Genomic DNA, 20,814 nt, shown 5'->3' on the forward strand with positions numbered 1-20,814 from the left:
AATGAGATGACATATATACGCAACTTGCAAAATAAACAGTTTGCATTCATTAAAGCTCAATTTCAAGATTTAAGCCTGATCATGGTACTACAGCAAGGCCTGCATGCATGTAATTATTCAGCCACATTTTCAACAGCAGTTATCAACTGTGTATGACCATGCACATTGAACAAACTTTAAAGAGGAAAACATTTACATACTTGTCAAGAAAGTCCTTGTCCACCACCGCACAAATATCTAGAAGTGGGTTGCCCATCCCAAAAAGGAGATTTTCACTGCAAGGAAGAAAAAAAAAAAAAACAGAATAAGAATTGTGCAAATAGTTTATTTTTTACAGTAAACCTTTCAATTTGGGCAACGTAATGGGGTCCACTTTACAGCAAAGTTATGTTTACCTTCTTCATTCTCAATTATTCCAATCTGGTGCCTCAAACTTCCTATCCCTCACTAACATCAATAACTGCTCAAGCACTTTGCTCTGCATTGTGGGAGGCAGAGGTCAATGTCAATATTGCCTGATCCTGGAATTGTGTTTTCCCAATATTGTTCCGTGGCAGGAGAGATCCAAAGGCAATCATGCCTACTTTGACAATTAAAAATTATACTTTTTACTTTGCCTTCTGTTGACAACATATGGCAAAGCAAGTAAAGTGCATTTTTTTTTTTTTTTTTTTTTTTATAGAATAGGGACACCTACCTTCACACACAAACTTTAATGGCATCCCAGTCTCAGCCCGCAGTCTCTACTTTAATTCATCCCAAATTTGTTCTATCAGGTTGAAGTCAGGACTCCACCCCAAACTCGCTCATCCGTGTCTTTATGGAGCATGCTTTGTGCACTGGCCCAAATCATTTGGTGGGGAGGAGGGAGTTATGGTGTGTCGTTTTTATTCAGGGGTTGGGCTCGGCCCCTTAGTTCCAGTGAAGGGAAGATCCACTGAAAATGGGGTAGTTTAACGCAGTGGGGGGCTTAACCACTTCAATACCGGGCACTTAAACACCTTCCTGCCCAGACCAATTTTGAGCTTTCAGCGCTGTCGCACTTTGAATGACAATTGCGCGGTCATGCTACACTGTACCCAAATGAAATTTTTATCATTTTTTCCCACAAATAGAGCTTTCTTTTGGTGGTATTTGATCACCTCTACGGTTTTTATTTTTTGCGCTACAAATAAAAAAACACCGAAAATTTTAGAAAAAAAAAAAAAAATGGTTTTTTGTTTCAGTTTCAAAACTTTGTAAATAAGTTTTCTCCTTCACTGATGGGGCTACACTGATGGGCACTGATAAGGTGGCACTAATGAGTGGCGGCACAGGTGGGCACTGACGGGCAGGACAGGTGGGCACTGACAGGCGGCACAGGTGGTCTAGGGAGGATTCATTTGCTGGGCATCCCTGGTGGTCTGGTGGCGTCCCTGATGGTCCAGTGTGGGCATCCTCGGGGGGGCTGTGCTGATAATCGATCAGCACAGAACCCCCCGTCAGAGGAGCAGCCGATCGGGTCTGACAGACGCGAGTGAGGAAAAGCCGATCACCGGCTCTTCCTATTTACACTGTGATCAGCCGTGATTGGACACGGCTGATCACGTGGTAGAGTCTCCGTCGGAGACTCTTTACTGAGATCGTAGTTGCCGGGTGTCAGACTGACACCCCGCAACAACGATCGCCGTGATGCGCGCCCCCGGGGGCGCGCAGCGGCTCATAATCCTGATCACGTCATATGACGTCCGATCAGGATTATGCAACCACTTTGCCACCGTCAATTGCCTATAGGGCGGGTGGCAAGTGGTTAAGAATGGTATGGCCATAGGCTTTCACACTGGAGCGGTGCGCTGGCAGGGCGTCAGGAAAAGTCCTGCCAGCAAATTCTTTGGAGCGGTGTGTTTACTGCTCCTCCACCGCTGCGCCCCATTGAAATCAATGGGGCAGCGCGGCTATACCGCCAGCAAAACACCGCTATCAATGCCCATCTTATATGGGTAGCAGCGGGCAGATAGTCTGGGACCTCATGTCAGCCTTATTCCATCAAGGATGGTGATCATCTTGGCGTTTGTCAGGAGGGTTGAGAGTGGCCACCAAGATCGCCTACGGCCACATCACCCTGAATGCGCCCAATCTCTATTGTGGACAATTTCTACTGCAGTGTGCCACTTTTCAGACATACAGCTTGTGGTACAATGCAATCAAATTGCTAAGTCTTTCTACAAAAGACTGGTCACCACATGGATGGATGATATAGGAAAAATACATACTAAAAAGTCTACACACCCATGTTAAAAAGTCAGGTTTCTACGATGTAAAGAGAAATAATTTCAGAACTTTCCACCTTTAACCACTTAAGGACTGAGGCACTTGAATTACAAAAAAAATAAATAATAAAAAAAAAAAAAACAGTAACGTTAGCCCAATTTTATTCTATATTGTGAAAGATAATGTTACGCCAAGAAGATTGATACCCAACATGTCATGGTTCAAAATTGTGCCCGCTTGTGGAATGGCAACAGACTTTGGCACTTAAAAATCTCCAATGGTGACATTTAAACATTTCTACAGGTTATCAGTTGAGTTAGAGGTGGTCTAGTGTTAGAATTCTTGCTCTCGTGGTTTGAATATGGTTTTCGGTCACGACTTAAGTAATCGTTCGCTTCTACGCACAAGCTCTGTGGGACAGGGCGCTTTAAAATTTATTTTTACACACTTTACAAAAAAAATAAAAAAATAAATTGGGTCATTTTTATTCCTATTACAAGGAATCTAAAACATCCCTTTAGGGAAAAAAAAAAAAAAAAAAGACCTCAGATCTCACATTTACACTTAAATGCAATAAAAATAAACTCATCTTTTGAAAAAAAAAAAAAGAAAAAAAGTCCCCTTTAAGAGCATTGGGCGGAAGTGACATTTGAGGTCACTTCCGTCATCCGAGGTTATGGAATCAAGAGGGGGGCCCCCCCCCCATCTTTCCCTCACTCTGCATGCAGTCTCTCTGGGGAGAGTACCCGATGGCCTCCGGCACTACCAACAGCCCTGTTAAGTGGCATAGGCGACCACCGCCGATAAAAGTAATCTTGCGGTAAATCCGCTGCAGAGATCACTTATCTGAAAGCCCGTCGCCCGCCGTTTAAGAGGATACTGGGATTATGGCAGCCATAACAATGGCAAAGTACCGACGTTTAACGACCACGGTTGCTCGTTAAGTGGTTAATGTGGCCTATAAACTGTACAACTCAGTTGAACAAACTGAAATCTTTTAGGTGGAGGGAAGTGTAAAAAAATAAATAATGAAATGAAATATGATTGAATAAGTGTGCACACCCTTAGGCCCCTTTCACTTGGGGTGGATCCACTCAGCGGGCGATCGATCCGATGATCCCCATTAAGCAGGCGGATGACAGATCCGTCTCTGCTGACTGTGCAGGGACGGACCTGTCAGAGCCCTGCTGAGCTTTATGGGAAGATCGGACAAAAACTGACAGCCTGTCTGTTTATCAGATCCCATCCGATCCACCAGACAGATGGCAAACGTAATGGAATGGTAGGGACGTGTGAGCGGACACATCTCCGCTGATAACTGCCTGCCCATAGAAGTCAATGGGTGGCCTGCTTGGATCCACCTGAAGAATAGGACAGGCAGATCCGAGCGGGCTGATCACGTGAAAGGGACCTTAAACTAATACTTTGTTGAAGCACATTTTGATTTTATTACAGCACTCAGTCTTTTTGGGTATGAGTCTATCAGCATTGCACATCTTGACTTGGCAATATTTTCCCACTCTTTGCAAAAAACAACACTCCAAATCTGTCAGATTGTGAGGGCATCGCCTGTGCACAGCCCTCTTCAGATCACCCCACAGATTTTCAATAGGATTCAGGTCTGGGCTCTGGCTGGGCCATTCAAAAAACAATAAAAATAAAAATAAAAAAAACGAATTTTGTTCTGGTGAAGCCATTCCTTTGTTGATATGGATTAATGCTTTGGGTCGTTGTCATGCTGAAAGATGAAGTTCCTCTTCATGTTCAGTTTTCTAGCACAAGCCTGAAGATTTTGTGCCAATATTGACTGGTATTTGGAACTTTTCATAATGCCCTCCATCTTAACTAAAGCTGGATTCACACCTATGCATTTTTAGTGCATTTTGCAGATTTGGACTAGTGCATTTAACATAGTTTCCTATGGAAGACAAACTGTAGTGCAAATCAGCACAAAAAATGCATTAGGTGTGAATCCAGCCTAAGGGCCATCTGTACCAGCTGAAGAGAAACCGACCATAAAAGGCCCGTACACACGATCAGACTTTGACAACAAACATGCAAATTAGCGGTTTTGAGGCAACATCCGACCGCGTGTACGCTCCATCAGACAAACTTTTTCGGTTTTCATAGGACAAACATTATCTGTGCGAACAGACAAACTTTGACAACATAAGTCCGATGGAGCAAAGTCCGATCGTGTGTACAGAAACTCAGAACCAATGCAAAAGATCAGACAATACAGAAGTTAACCAAACGTGGTGGTAAAGAGTAGAAGAAACCACATGATTTGGTGAAAGTTGGCCGAAAAAGTCTGATCGTGTGTATGCTTAACGAGTTCACAGGCAACTCCCTTTGTACAGAAATCCATGGGAAAGTTTGTATAAAGTCTGATCGGGTGTATGATGTTTAGAGTGAGATTTATATCCTTTGATCAGTTCACCATGAGAAATTGAGGGAAGGTTAGGTCTGACCTAAAAACCTTATTTGCTTATATGAATATAATCTATAAATGAGAGATGTAGAGATCAGCAACCAGATGATGAAGCAATACCTGGCAAATAATAAAAAACTTTTTTTTTTATATATACAAAAAGTGTCTACCTATATCTATTCATAGGTCAACTATAAGTCCAGATCAGAACTGCAAGACCTTTTCCAAACTAGCAAGAAGAAATGAAAGCAGAAAAATAAATAAAAAATAAAATAAAAAAATTTAATACATTTTCATAAAAACTGTAACTTTCCAAAAAACCTGTGGCAATAAAAGTTAATTTTTTTTTTAAATCGCCATGCCTTGTGGAACGTTTTACCAAAATATGGTAATTTTTTGTGTTTTTTCCATTGTCCTGGTGCTCCAGAGCCTCCAAAAAAATGGACCACTTGCTCAGTTCGGAACCAAAGGGCATTATGCTCAAAAGACAAAAATCACTCCCACTGTGCAATAATCTTCGCTAAACATTTTATTTAAAGATGTACTGCAATCACATTCATTTATATGTACACCAGCTTTCAGAATTGCTTTCATTGCATACAGGGCACTGCTCCAGCGCTGTCAAACAACTTCACAAATTCAGTTTATTGCATATAAACGAGAGAGTGTGAGTGAATAGTTGAAAAGATAAAAGCAGGACAGGCGTGATTTTTCTCATTTAATCTTTGAGGCTGCTTTCACACTGGGGCGGGAGCGGCGTCGGCGGTAAAGCGCCGCTATTTTTAGCGGCGCTTTACCGTTGTTTTAGCGGCAGTCTGCGGGTGCTAGCGGGGTGGTTTTAACCCCCGCTAGCGGCCGAAAAAGGGTTAAACCCGCCCGCAAAGCGCCGCTGCAGCGGCGCTTTGCCGGCGGTATTGCCGCGGTGTCCCATTGATTTCAATGGGTAGGAGCAGTATAGGAGCGGTGAATACACCGCTCCTTCACCGCTCCAAAGATACGGCTAGCAGGACTTTTTTCACCGTCCTGCCAGCGCATCGCTCCAGTGTGAAAGCCCTCCGGCTTTCACACTGGAGGGAAAGGCGCCGTTTTTTTTCAGGCGCTACACAGGCGCTATTTTTAGCGCTGTTACGCCTGAATACCGCCCCAGTGTGAAAGCAGCCTGAGGGTCTCCTTTAGAAAATGTGGTCATTTTGTGGGTGTTTCTCCTGTCCTGATCCCGTAAGACTTCAAAAAAAATAAAAGAAAAATTGTGGCAAAAAAAATGATAACTTCACAAAACTCACAATGACACTTACTAAATACCTTGGGATGTCTACTATACAAAAAAGTTATTATCATAATAAATATCCCCCATAAATAAAAAAATAAATAAAATAAAAATAAAGTTTTCCTCAGTTTAGGCCGATACTTATTTTACATATTTGGGGGGGGGGGGGGGGGGGGGGGTGTAGAATAAAAATAATAATTTGCAATTGATTGGTTTGCGCAAAAGTTATAGCATTTACAAAATAGGGGATAGTTTTATAGTATTTATTTTATTTTATTTTTTACTAATAATGGCAGCGATCAGCAATTTTTATTGCAACTGCTACATTATGGCGGACACACCGGACATTTTTGGGACCGCTGTCATTTATACAGCAATCAGTGCTATTTAAATGCACCGATTCCTGTGTAAAATTAAACTGGCAGTGAAGGAGTTAACCACTAAGGGGCGGGGAGGGGTTGTGTGTGACGTGTGTGTTTTTTACTGTTAGGGGTGTGACCTGGCATGTGACGTCACCGATAGTCTTTCCCTATAACAGGGAACAGGCGATTGGCGAAAGCTACACTAGGAAGCACGGGAATAGGTTTGTTTACACAGACCTCTCCTCGTTCTTCAGCTCTGTGGCCTGATCGCGGGACACCAGCGGTGATCGGGTCCGCGGGTCCCGTGGCCACGGAGCTCAGGACCGGGTCGCAAGCGTGCGGCCGGCAACCCACGGCTAGGCACTTAAAGAGCAACGTACCTGTACTTGTTTGTGCCCAGCCGTGCCATTCTGCCGACATAAAATGTGCAGGAGGTGGTCCTTAACCACTTCCCACCCGGCCAATGCATATATACGGCCGGGTGGGAGCCGTCTACTCCGCGCAGCGGCGCGATCCCGATGTGCTCGTGTCACCCGGACACGGCACATCTCAGATCGGCAGGAGGGCTCTGTGATTGGCCCTCCTGATCACATGACGGCCGTGTCCAATCACGACCGTCATGTGATGTAAACAAACAGCCGGTTGCTAGGCAATCGGCTCTCCTCTCCTCACACGGAAGTCACCGCTGAGGAGAGGAGAGCAGAACGCTGCAGCCGGCTGATGATCAGTGAGTATGGGCTGCTTTTTACAGCTTTTTACTCACTGATCATCAGTGTAGTGTAAACACACAACACACCACACAGTACAAACACAGTCCCCACATATGTCCCCAAAACACACATGTCCCCAAAACATACATGTCCCCAAATAATAAAAACACATGTCCCTAATAATAAAAACATGTCCCCCACATATGTCCCACTAAAATCACATGTCCCAATGATTATCTGCACACATATGTACGTGATCACCTGCACACATATGTACATGATCATTTGCGTACATATGTCCGTGATCACACAAACCAATTATTATACACTTAACGGAATTTTTTTTACCAAAAACATGTAGCAGAATACATTTTGGCTTAAATTTATGACAAAATTTGATTTTATTGGATTTCTTTTCAAATAGAAAAAAGAATATTGTTTTTTTTTCCAAATTTCCGCTTTTTTTGCGCTTATATCGCAACGGAGTCGTGAATAAATAACACCAAAATAAAGCTCTATTTGTGCGAACAAAATGATAACAATTTCATTTGGGTACAGTGTAGCATGACCGCGCAATTGTCACTGAAAGCGCTAGAGCGCTGAAAGCTGAAAATTGGGCTGGGAAGGAAGGGGGTGAAAGTGCCCTGTATTGTAGTGGTTAAAGGGGAAATAGACCCTGATGTGTTTACGTCCTCTTTCATCCCCTGCAAAGGTAAAGCATAATGGACTACTATGCATCGCAGTCCATTATGTGTCACTTACCTGACACAGGAGCCAGCGAATTCACCGCTGTCCCCTGTAGTCCGGAGCATCCATCTTCTCGGTGGGTCTCGCTGCTCCGGCGCTGTCATTTGTCAGAGCTGCAATGACATCACTCCCGCGCACGGTAGCCGCCACTCGCAGCATATTGCCGTTAACTGCGGCGCGCTCTGTGCGGCTGCGCACCGCTGCCAGTGCCTGTCTTTCGGCAAATATCTCGTAAACCATGTAGGTTTAGGAGATATTATTTGGACCTACAGGTAAGCCTTAATCTAGGCTTACCTGTAGGTCAAAGTGGTTTGTAAGGGTTTACAACCACTTTAAACGGTTAAAGAAAGATTATTTGCAAAGTTGAACAGAAAAATTCTCATTCTTTTATAGAAGATACACAATGGTCAATAAATACCACCAAAAGAAGGCTCGGTCTCAAAAAAGCAGAGTAGTAAAAATTATTGAACATATACACACACTACAATTTCTTTTGAAATTAATGGATCAGGGGTGTATTATTGTTATTAATTTTAGCTTGATTTAAGTTTAATTTGTTGTTTATAAATCATTTAGCTATATTATAACATTTGATAAAAACGTAGCCTTATGCTCCAACTGAGAAAAAAGTTTGCTTAAGGCCCCTTTCACACATGCGGACATTATGTCCGTATTTCATCCATCCGTTTGCGGATGAAATACGGGCATACATTCATCCCTATGGGATAGCGGGTGTCTGCGGATAAACATCCGCAGACACCCGATTTCGTCCGCCTCCGCTACTGTCCGATTCTGCAGACGGAGGAAAATCCTATTTTTCTATCCGTCTGCAGAGCGGATCGGATGAACACGGACAGACGGTCCGTGCTCATCCGATCCCCATAGAGGAGAGCAGAGAGCTGAAAGGGCGGTCCCCGCACAGTGTGCGGAGACCGCCCTGTCCGCAGCCAGCTCAGCGGGGACAACGGAGCGATCCCCGCTGAGCGAGCGGATCATTACTGATCCGTCCCGTGTGAAAGGGGCCTAAACCAGTCGAGCTTAAAAATGTAGCCGATCAATTATTTCTTGGTTATTTGTAATGTTTTGAACAAACTGACAAATTACTAGCCTAGATTGCATAATGTTGATATCAATATTTCAAACTAATGCATTCATTTATGGTATGGTTTTTATTTTCATGAATTTCAACATGAAGGTCTGATATGTTCATGCATAAAGGGTTAAAGTGGTTGTAAACCTTTACAAACCACTTTGACCTACAGGTAAGCCTAGATTAAAGCTTACCTGTAGGTCCAAGCAATATCTCCTAAACCTATATGGTTTAGGAGATATTTGCCTGAAAACGGGCACCGCTGTCTACGGCACATGCGCCGTAGACAGCGGTGCGCAGGCGCACTGAGCGCGGCATTTCCAAGAATGGAGCTGCCACGCGTGTCGACTCCCGTGCGCATGCGCGGGAGTGACGTCATCACGGCTTCGCAGAATGACAGCGGCAGAGCTGCGAGACCCCACCAACAAGATGGATGCGGCGGACTACAGGGGACAGCGGCAACTTCGCTGGCTCCTGTGTCAGGTAAGTGACACATAATGGACTACTATGCGATGCATAGTAGTCCATTATGCTTTGCCTTTACAGGGAATGAAAGAGGAAGTAAACTCATCAGGGTTTACTTCCTCTTTAATATACTATACTACTCAGTTGCCGCATCAGCTGCTTCATAAACTTAAATTCAAGATGGATCTTTGAATATGAATGAGGGCGTCAGTTTGCCCTGATTGGATCTTCATTTTTTGAATATGTGTATATATACACACACACACACACACACAATGTCATTTTATGTTTGCATTAGCTATGATTAAGCACCAGTGAGAGCGGTGTGAAACATGTTAGTTTGCAATCTGAATCCGTTTTTGTATGAACTGTATCTACAATAAAGGAAATTACTATTTTTGGAGTGCAGCTATCCAGATCTTTATTCACTCATATAAAATTAAAGTGATTGTAAAGTCTTAAAAAAATAAAATAAAAAAACCCACATACATTATACTTACCCCCTCTGTGCAGTTGGTTTTGCACAGAGCAGCCCGAATGCTCCTCTTCTTGGGTTCCTTTTTGCTGCTTCTGGCCTCTCCATCCCATCGAGTGGCCCCACAGTTTGCAGCCTCTTATGGGACATTGGAGCCGAGTTACAGCTCTGTGTACCCATTCACACACTGATTGGCTCCTGTGGCTGTCAATCAAAGTCGGTCAGCCAATCAGGAGGAATGATCGGGACAGCTTAGACATTCATGGACACTGATGGAGAGAGATGGTGCTGAGGCAAGTAATTAAGGGGTGCTGGGGTGGCTGCTACACACAAAGTTTTTCATCTTAATGCACAGAATTCATTAAAATATAAAACCTTATGCCTTTACTACTCCTTTAATTTGAGTACAGTGTTACATGATGTAGTAATGGTCCCACTGGGCATTGGCACAGTGAACCTGTATTGTGGAAGTACTGGCACAACTACTCCCTGGGACAAGAGATGGTTCAGAGCACTGCGGAAATCAGAGTGCCCTTGGGCAGATTTTGGTTGATTTGAGGGGGCAGCGTTTTGAAATTTATTTTGTACCCTTTGAAACCACTGATTGACCCAACAGTTCTGGGACGCGACTAAGAGAAAAGCTAACAGATATACCGCCACAAGGAGTGAGGGTGACCCTTCATTGGAAAGAGTGTTTGAGGGAAGACTTGGGCTTTGCGGTGGGCCAAATCTTACACCAAAAAGAAGGGCTGTACTTTGGTTTAGAAGCCTGAGTGATTAGGTGGGCTAGACTTAAGAGGAAGATGTTCCAAAAAGGAGGGCTTGGTATCTTCCGCCATCTAAGTAAAATCTTCCTTCCTGTGGCATCTTGTACAAATTTTTCATCCCCAGACATCTTTCTTGTAAAGGACATGTGTGAGGTGTCTTTTACAAGCAATTTCAGCTGTCTAAGCCATGGGTCTTCAAACTACGGCCCTTAAGTTGTTCAGGAACTACAATTCCCATCATGCCTAGTCATGTCTGAATGTCAGAGCTGCACAATGCCTCATGGGATGTATAGTTTTGCAACAGCTGGAGGGCCGTAGTTTGAGGATCCCTGGTCTAAGCTTTTAGTCACAAGATTCCTCGTTTGTGAATGGAATGGAGATTGGGGCCAGTCTGGGAATTTGTCTTATGACTTGTTCTAGGGCATTTAGAAAACAGAGCAGAAGGCAATTGCTCTGTTGAAACACATTCTTGGAATACGGGGTTATTAGGTTGTTCATTGTCAGTTACATGGCTGCAGTTTGAAATACTGAAATTGCAGCAAAGCGTCTCAAACCGTCTACCTGCAGAAGCACAAGAACAAACATCTTGAATAGTTATTGAAAGTTTAGTCCGAGAGGGCAATATCAACCCTAAATGTGGGTGTAACATGGTATAAACGGTAGCTTTAGCCTTTAAGCCTTTTGTTATGAGTCTAAATATAGAGAGGATGAGACCTAGAAAAATTGGCTAGCACCTTTCATAAAAAGAGGGGTGCTTTATTACAAAATGCTCAGCTACATAGCAAGTAAATTATCTTAAAATATTATAGTTTACAAAATAATCATAAACATTGTTATAAATATAATTCAAGCTGAAATACTACATACATTGTGCATTATATTACATTGCCTAGAGAAAAAGGTCACAGAAAGCATTAAACAGATTTTAGCCTAAAGCCTGGGCTATTAACAGCAGTAAAAACTGTAAGTTAGTTAAAGAAACAAACATTTTCATTTTCAGCCACTGCTGCTCCTCTGATCAGGAGAAGCAGACCCTGGGATCAGTAGATCCATAGCACTGTAGAATTATTAAAGCAGTGTGCAACTGTCACTTTCTATTAGGCACGGTGTATGAGCAAATGCTACATAAACGGTCTCCTTGAGGTCTTTTCCCATCAAAGCTCCATGGCAACATTGCCTTATCAGCGGTTCAAATAATAACACTGGCTATTCAATTGATGTTCATCACTGTAGCCTTTGGCAAACAGGTCTGAACAATTCCCCTTATTTTGAGATTTAAAACTCAACTCCCATTTACAGAGAAGAAAGTATACCAGACAGTTTTAAAGCAGTTGTATAGTTTTTATTTTTTTCCCCCCTTTTACCTACAGGTAAGCCTATAAGGCGGCTTACCTGTAGGAAGAAAAAATAAATAAAAATCTCCTAAACCTGTATGGTTTAGGGGATATTCCCCTGGCAATGAGCCGCTGACTGCAGCAGCGCATGCGCACAGGGGGATTCTCGGCTGAAAGCCTGGCAGACGCCGGCGCTCATGCGTGGGACTGACAATACTGTGGCTCCGGCCACTCACAGCAGCAGAGCCGCGATACCCGGAAGACATGCCGAGGGAACATGTCCACTCCCTCGGCGTGGATCGGGTGAGATGTCGGGGCCTCGTTCTAATGAGCTAGTATGAGGTGCATACTAGCTCATTATGCTGAAAAGAACAAATAAATAAAATAATGAATATGTCAGCGGGTTTACTCCCGCTTTAAGGGCCTATATTAACATTTACTCCTTTTCTGCATTACCAGCCTTGGCATTGAGTGCATAGATGGAAGCAATGCTGCCTCTTCACACCTTCCCACCCACAATATGTGAATAAACCTCCCCTAGCAAGAGGCTCTGTGGTGAAGATATGAGGGGGAACATTTATAAAACTTTTCAAAGCCAGCAGCTGACATCCTAAAAATATTTGGATATGCAAATTAATGGCAACGTAACCAATGCTGAAAGATTGGAGGAGCTTTAAGTTTATACTTAAAACAGATTTTGTGAGCACCTTGATTACTTATGCCAAATAAATTTGGATATTTAAAGCGATTGTAAAAAAAAAAAAAAAAAAAAAAAAAGTCAATTTCAACAATAATGAATGAATTTGCACAGAGCGGCGTGGTGCTCCTCTTCTCGGGTCCCCCCATGGAAAGAGCACGTACGTATGTGCGCGTTTGCTCCCAAAGAACGCTGCTGCGTTCATTGACACAGACAGCAGGATTCCGCCACGCTTCCTCATCACTGGTTTTGATTGACAACACCGAGCCATTGCTTCCTGGTACCCCAGCAAAGCAATTCAGACCCCGACTTGAGGGGAGAGACGAGCTACAGACATGCACATCACAAAACTGAATGAAGGCTCAGGCATGGAATGCATTAAGAAAAAAAAAAAAAAAAAAAGTTTGCTTCTGAAACTCATTGGCCAAATAAATACAGTGAAAATGACCTCTCCCTAAAAACTTATGTCCTGAGATCCTCCTCAATTTTTCTCCAAAAAGATAATTCTGACACACAGATTCTCTTATATCTTCATTTGCAACAAATTACATCCACAGATTTCTAGGGCCTCCCTTCAAGCCTCCACTTTGTCTGCCCTAACTTTTGCAGTTATTTCTTAGCCTCTCACCGACTTATGTGCATAATTAGTTCCACCCAGATGCTCCCGATCCTTCCACCTCCTTGTTGCTAACCCTCCAGGGTAATTTCAGGGAGCTCAGGGAAGAGGTCCACTGTCCGAAGCCTTCGCTGCGTGGGAGGTTCTCCCATGTGGACGTTTGTATTTTTACCAGTGGGGAAACTTCTCTCTGGGGATGAGGATCTCCATGCATTGAATGCACCACTATGGTGCAATTCTAACTTAAAGGAACTTTACATCCTGATACATCTTGGTGGATAGCTAAGGGCATCATTTATCTCGAGTGCATGTGAAAGGTACCTTTATCTCGTTTGATACACTGAACGAACGAGTTGATGTTGATTTTCAGATACCTCTTACTACGTCATGCAGTGCAAGCACAATTTGGACTACTGGGTGTGGACTTGTCCTCATTTCCCCTAGAGCATCTTATGGCAGACCCCTATGCTAATAAAGGGCATGTTTTATAATGCCTTACAATCTGCAGGTCCTCATCCCTTCACATCTTCTTGTGCAAAGTGGCAGGCCCTCATACCGGACCTTGCAGACAAAGATCGGGAGGGGGGTCACCAAAACCTTAATGCAAGATGTCATTAGCACAGAAAACACATTTATACATTTTAAAATTTGTTCTCCAATGAATCTACACTCCCACTAAACTGACTTGTATGGGATTGACAGAGCAGGCTTCCTGTCCTAGGTGTGGTGAAGTCTCACCCTATGCCCTGCATGTTTTGGTCCTGTCCAAACCTGTCCCAGTTCTGGGCTGAATTATTTAACATGTTAACAACCCACTTTGGGCTGCAAGCTCCTAAAACTCCCGAAGTCTGTTTACTTGGGGTCTTGGATAATTGTGTTCCTCTTACACGCAAGCGTATTAGGTTCCGTCTGATCTTTTTCTATGCAAAAAAAGGGCCATACTGTTACATTGGAGAGATCCAGCTCCACCTACCCTGTCATGTGTGGTGTCTGATTAACCAGGCACTGCTTCTGTACAAGCTCATTTACAAGGAGCGTGCTTGCTCTAAAAAATGTACTAAAGAGTGGCAGCCATGGGTGGATAGCATGGCTTTAGGTGGCGGATCTAGTCTCCTCTCAAATATATATGGTATATCTTCTGTTGCATTTGGAGAGAGCAATGCCTGTGTGTATATATGTATGCATGGTGCAGTTTGTGGTTGTGTGTATGGCTTTGGGGGGGGGGGGGGGGGGGGTAGTATCTTATTGTGGGGTGTGTGGTCTTTATCTCTATTTGCCACAGCAGGCCCCAGTTTGCTGTAAAGATTACTTGGACTATTTTTACACCAAGGACACGCTATCCCGACTTGTATTTTTTCTTTCGATGGGCTCTGCATAGCTAGCATTATCGCTGCCATCGCCATGTAGATGGCATTTTCTTGTTTTATGTTTTATAATGAAGATTACAAATAAACACCTTAAAAAAAATTTAAAAAAAATAAAAATAAAAGTAGGCTTTAGGACCAAATTAACCACTTGCCTACCAGGTATACACCCCCTTCCTGCCCAAGCCATTTTTCAGCGCTGTCGCACTGAGTGACAATTGCAGTCATGCTACACTGTACCCAAACAAATTTAGAATTTTCTTCACACAAATAGAGCTTTCTTTTGGTGGTATTTAATCACTGCTGGGGTTTTTTTTGTAAAAACAGGAGCAAAAATTTGGAAAAGAAAAAAAAAACTTTTTTTTCACTCTGTCAGTAAATTTTGTAACCAAGTAAATTTTTTGCCTTCACTGATGTGCGCTGATGAGGCGGCACCGATAGGCTAAACTGGTGGGCAATGACGAGGCGGCACCGATATGCCGCACTTGTGGGCATTGATGAGAACTGATAGGCAGCACTGGTGGACACGGATAGACGGCACTGATTCCCAGCAATGACTGGCATCCCTAATGGGCACCTATTGGTAGCACTTGTGGGCACTGTATGGCGACACTATTTTTCACTATTGTAATCAGGGCACTAAATTCCTAAATGTCCCCCTGCGTGGAGATGTCGCTGATCGGCTCTCCTTGCCACACATTCTGTCAGTGTGAGGTGAGGAGCACCGATTACCAACACTTCATTGTTTACATGTGACTGGCTGTGATTGGACACAGCCGATCAAATGTTTAAAAAGGAACAGATGTGGCTCTTTCCACAGTAGGGGGGGGGGGTGTCTTTGGGGGTCGCACCATGTCCTAGCAACACGGGGCGGGAGAGCAGCTGTTCTGGGATGCTGTCTTACGATGGCGTCCCAGAACAAGAGCCGCACTGCCCTGACATCATTTGACAGTGGGCGGACGGCAAGCAGTTAAGATAACTACATTATGGGAGCTTGTTTTGTTATTTTTATGCTCACTGTGAAACCTAAATGGAGAGAGGACAGCAGTGGACTGTACCTGTTTGAAAGAACTTTGGAAAATAGAAGCTGCGTTTGCTCAATGTTGTAGAGAGATAGGTATGCACTTCAGGTATCAAAGATTTTTCTATACTTGGAAGAATCATATCGGTGATTGGAACTTTTTAGTCATTACACCATTGTTTTATTTGAACTTATTTCATTGAAAACTAATTTGTTAAAAAATAAAAATAAAAATGTTATGTATTATTTGGAGGACTTTATTTAAAAAACAATATTTATTGAATGATTTATTGTGCATGAATTTTATCAAATAACTTAGATTATTGAATTAGCAACACATTTTATCACTGAGGGGTTGATATTAATGTATTGGTAGAAGAATAAAGTCATCTAGCTTACAGTTTTGTAATATAAATTTATCAGGGTTTATGCATACAGCTTTCTATGAAGGTTCTCATTTATCTATGTCATGGTATAGCTAGTAGTAGTCTGTCACATTTAAGTGGACTTGATCTGTAATCTTGGAGGCATTTTGTAGGTAGACTTCAAAAGTCACTACTTCAGTCCCAGTGCATTCTTAGACAATCAATATCTACACATTCCATGGTGCATCAAACTGGAACGTGGGCTCCATTCACACCATGACGTTACTTTTGGGGGTGGAATCACCATGATCCTGCCACACTCAAGATGCCCTTGCAAGCCTCATTACTTTGAATGGCAAACATTCAAAGTAATGAGGACAGTCCGTGTGAAAGAGGCCTTAAGGTGCTTCTTACTGAGTTGGACATTTGGCCTCTTTCACACAGCCAGCTGTTCTGTCTCTGTTAAAAGCATGTTTTATTTTGAAATTGAGAGAATCCTGGCACAGTGTTCACTTGCAGTTGTACATTGCGATTTTCTGCGTTTTCATGCGGCTGCGTTTAGAACATTATGGCCATTTCTGATGCGCTTCCCGTTTTTCTTTCCTTGTTGCCACCATCTGCAGGAGAAATGGTACACTGCGATTACCTGCAGTTATGTGCAGATACCTGCACCAAATCATTCCTGGATGCAGTCAACATTTTTTCTATCTGCACAAAACTGCAAGTAACAAAACCGTTGCTAAATGCAGTGTGTGACTGGGGCCATAGGAAAGCATTGTGTGCATTTAGCTGCAGTAGATAATGTCATCTGTCCGCAGCTAAAAGAACAATTCTATCCACCCGTGTGAAAGGGGCCTTAACCTGAGTAGGCCCATACACCTGATATTTACATGCATGTTCCATGTCAGTGGCTGAAACCTGAATACTGCATCTTCGATAACAAGGCAGCCGTAGTAGAGCCTAAATTCCTGCCCTTGTTGGTTTTAAGTACGGGTTTTCTTTTTCTTGTAGAATCATAACCATGTAGGTGGATGCAGCATTGCTCCGATTCTGCATCTGTCCCCCGGCACCTCTAAGACTCCTTTCACACTGAGGAGCGCTAAAGGGCTAAAATCGTGTCTGTAAAGCGCCTGCAAACAACATTAGAAAAAGTCCTACAAGCAGCATCTTTGGAGTGGTTTAGGAGCAGTGAATACACCACTCCTCCACCGCCCCTCCCACTGAAATGAATGGGCACTGCTGCCAAAGGACTTCAGTGTTGACGCATTTAACACTTTTTTCGGCCTGCTTGCGCGCGGGGGGTTAAAAGTGCCCCGATACTGGCAGAAAAGCACAGCTAAAACTAGCTGCACTTTATCCCCATCGCAGAGCATTGCCAGTGTGAAAGGGGTCCAAGGCTGAGAACTGAGCGATCAAACACAGACGATATCTCAAAGCTCCCTGAGCAGAGAGCTGGGGACTGTCAGTCACAAGCTCACTGCTCTGCCCCCTGGAGTGCCGATCAGTGGAGGGGGTAGGAGCGGGCCACTCAGGCTCTCAGCGGCTCAGGCATGTGGGCAGATCCCAACCATATGGTCATGAACCTTCCAGAGCCTGGACTAACTCGGACGTCGGCCAATGACGACCTCCAGCCTGCTGAAAACAGGTCACAGGAGAAGAAATGAGCTTTGGCTGTACTTTTCCTTTAAGCAGAGAACATAGCATTTGTTCTATAATTGGAGAGAAAGTCAAGGAAATAACAAAAAATAAAAAAAATAAAAAAAAAAAAAAAGGAGAATCAAGGCAATATACATGTTTTGTATAAAACATGTATTATGGAAGGGCCAAGCCAGTATGACCCTAATGACTTCCTTTATTATTTATATCCTATTTGTATTTGTTGGGGAGGGGGGATGGTGGTGGCGAGACACACACACACACACACACACACACACACACACACACACACACACACACCATCCTGGGCTACAATAAAACCCCACAGCACCTTTTATAATAAAGCAGCTGTGCCATTTGGGGGGGGGGGGGGGAAATGCAGACAAAATGAAAGGATATTATGAAATTTATACAGGCAGCTTCTGTTAATTTCCACAAGCTACAGATACCTCAGAAAGTAAAAAAAAAAAAAAAAAAAGAAGAATTAAAAAGAAAAAAAAAAAAAGGGGGGGGGAAACAAACACACACACCTCTTCCCAAGTAACTGGCTAGACTGCAGGGGAGGCACTGGAAATGATTAATCAGAGCGTTAGAACCAGGAGGACAGAGATGATTTCTTTTAGGCGTTGTCGAAGGCTACACTACATTAAAATTGAAAGTGTTACTAAACCCAGGACCCTGCATTCACTATATCTGGTCTCCCACAATACATGGAAATGCAATTATTTTAGTAAATATAAACGGCTAAATACCTTTTCTCATATGCAGTATATAGCAGTCTTGTGACTTCTATTGGTGTCTGGCAAAGCTCTGCATTGTAGAAGGAGTTTCCTGACTGACCTAGGAGACTGCAAGACCCCCGTCCCTCCGGACAGTGCTGATTGGCCCTGTTCTGATAACCTGCATCCTTTCAGGGGGGGGGGGGGGGACACAACTAGCAATACACAACAAACTGAGCATGTGCAGCCTGACTCAGTTATCGGGAAATTCTTAGGATTTGTTCTACAAGTTGATTGTTTAGAATCACTTTAATCAGTTGTGATTTTATGAAAAATACTTTCTAAATAGCACACTAATGTGTCTGTGTGCTAGTCTATAGGAAACCCCATGCCACCATTTAGACAAAAAAAAATAAAAAAAAAGGGAGCAGAATGGAAAACGCCAGTCTGGTTTTTAACAATATTGCAGCGTGCCCTTGGTGTAACAAACCTTGCTTGTGGTTTGGAGAGGAGATCAAAGAAGGTGACCTCTTTAGTGTGCCAATGTTCCCTCATTGTGCAACCACTTTCTTTGCCAAGCTGTATACGATTTGGCTAGTGTCACTAAGGGTTGTATAAATTAGAGACACGGGACAAAAAAAAAAAAAAATGTACATTTACAGAAGGCATTTTCAAATAGCAAATCTAGCATTAGGCCTACACACGCTTTAAAAATAGATGAAAGATGTAGGTAAACGTTCGACCGAGAAAACCAACCACTCTCTAGAATGCATTGGCAAATTAAGCATTAGGTACAATTTGTAATCATAAAAAGCCCATAGCGCTGATGTCACATATATGTGTGTAGATCAAAAACACAGATATTATTTGCATAAGAACAGGGCCAGAATGCCAGCGCTTACAGATGCTCCAATGCTGTATTTGCTTAAAACAACACTCGGGGGCAGAGATACAGCAGTAACAGGATATGCGTTGCACAACTCGAAAAAGAGAAAAAGAGAAAGAAGAAAAAATAAAAATTAAACAGATGGAGATGGCCACCAACTTTCCACAGCTGGGCGTTCACACAGCACTTAACAGGCAAGGCCAAGGCTTACAAACTGCTCTTTCCAAAACAAGTTACTGTAATTGTAAAGCTCATCTCCAGATTTATCTTCACTTTAAAGCTCCATAAGCTCCAGAAAAAAAAAAAATCTAGATGAAAAAAAAAAAAAAGCGCTCAGAAAGGCTCCATGCACATTTTTTTTTAAAAGCTCAAAAAAATGTGAACATTTAAAAAAAACATTGGATGAAAAATGCTAAAAGCATTTTTTGTGCCAGCTTGTATTAGAATTTTAGTAGCTTTTAAAAAAGGCCTTAAGACCCAGACACGTGGACCGTTAATTTCATCAGTTCAGTCACGTTTTTTTTCAAAGAAAAAGTTTACATCAGCTCCTCAGTTTTTTTTTTTACATCCATGATCAATGCAAAAATGGACTGTTTATCTGTTTACATCCATTTTTCGTCCATTGCGTTTTTAGTGGAACAAAATAGGGGTTTGATCCGTAAACTGATGTTGGTTTTTCATCATATCGATGGATGAAAGAGACTACCCGTCCACATTTGTTTTTTTTCCAGCACATATACACTACAATAAAAAGGAGCATGTAAGCAGCGACACAGAAAACTTGTGTCAGGTCTCTTACTGCGTTCCAAGGCTGTGGGAAATTATGCAACGTTTGCCTAATATCGCACCACTTTAGATGGCCTTGCGCTTCTGTAGTGTCACTTTGTATACTTCAAATAAAGATCAGTCAAAAAAAAATAAATAAAAAAAGGCAGCAGCATTTCAGGCTGCATGCTTGTGTGAATAGGTCCTAATGATTTAATCAAAGATTAAAGTAATAGAATGAATTGTACTGGGTCTTTCCTATGTAAAATAATTCTGTCAAAATCAATTGTGTTCATTTTGGAGATTTACAATCCTCTACTGTAAATCTCCAAAACAACACCATAGCTTTCAGCAGAATTCTTCATTGTACAAGGGGATCTTCTCAAAGTCCAAGCCAAAAATAATCAACTTTTGCTCAAAAATAGGTTCCATGTAACCAGGGAAGATCAGGATACTTATTAACAGTGAGCCAGTAGGACCCGAGTTATCAGAGGCAAAAAGTTGGCATTCACTACACTAGACTGTAAAATTGGATTAGCAATACTGCCCTTGCCAACCATCCACAAGAGAAGGTTCTTCTTGGAAAAGGCTAATGTAAAGTGTGCGCAAATACCAACAATTTACTAGTTTTCTTTTTTCCGGTTGATCATTGAAAGTTATAGCTGTTAAATGAAAAAAAACGAAACAAAAACAAAAAAAAAACAAAAAAAAAACAACAACACCGTAGGCTTTTTATACGCCCTGTACAAGACAGGAAACAATATACTGTCAGATTACACTGCTGTCTACAGGATTGTACATAGCTTCTCCCAGCATGCCTTAGTTTT

General features: G+C 42.6%; 1 protein-coding gene across 3 annotated transcripts in view; it reads right to left on the reverse strand.

Annotated features, from left to right (window-relative positions):
- ADK (adenosine kinase) overlaps positions 1 to 20,814 on the reverse strand; it is a 258,251-nt gene that overhangs the window by 203,020 nt on the left and 34,417 nt on the right. For all 3 annotated transcript variants that reach the window (XM_077454045.1, XM_077454046.1, XM_077454044.1), the window contains exon 2: positions 201 to 275. In XM_077454045.1, the coding sequence (XP_077310171.1) occupies positions 201 to 275 (75 nt within the window). The remainder of the gene's footprint in view (positions 1 to 200; positions 276 to 20,814) is intronic.

Source organism: Lithobates pipiens, unplaced genomic scaffold, assembly GCF_037356315.1.
Source record: "Lithobates pipiens isolate NorthernLeopardFrog02 unplaced genomic scaffold, aLitPip1_a1.2 Scaffold_25, whole genome shotgun sequence".
Classification (NCBI taxonomy): Eukaryota; Metazoa; Chordata; class Amphibia; order Anura; family Ranidae; genus Lithobates; species Lithobates pipiens.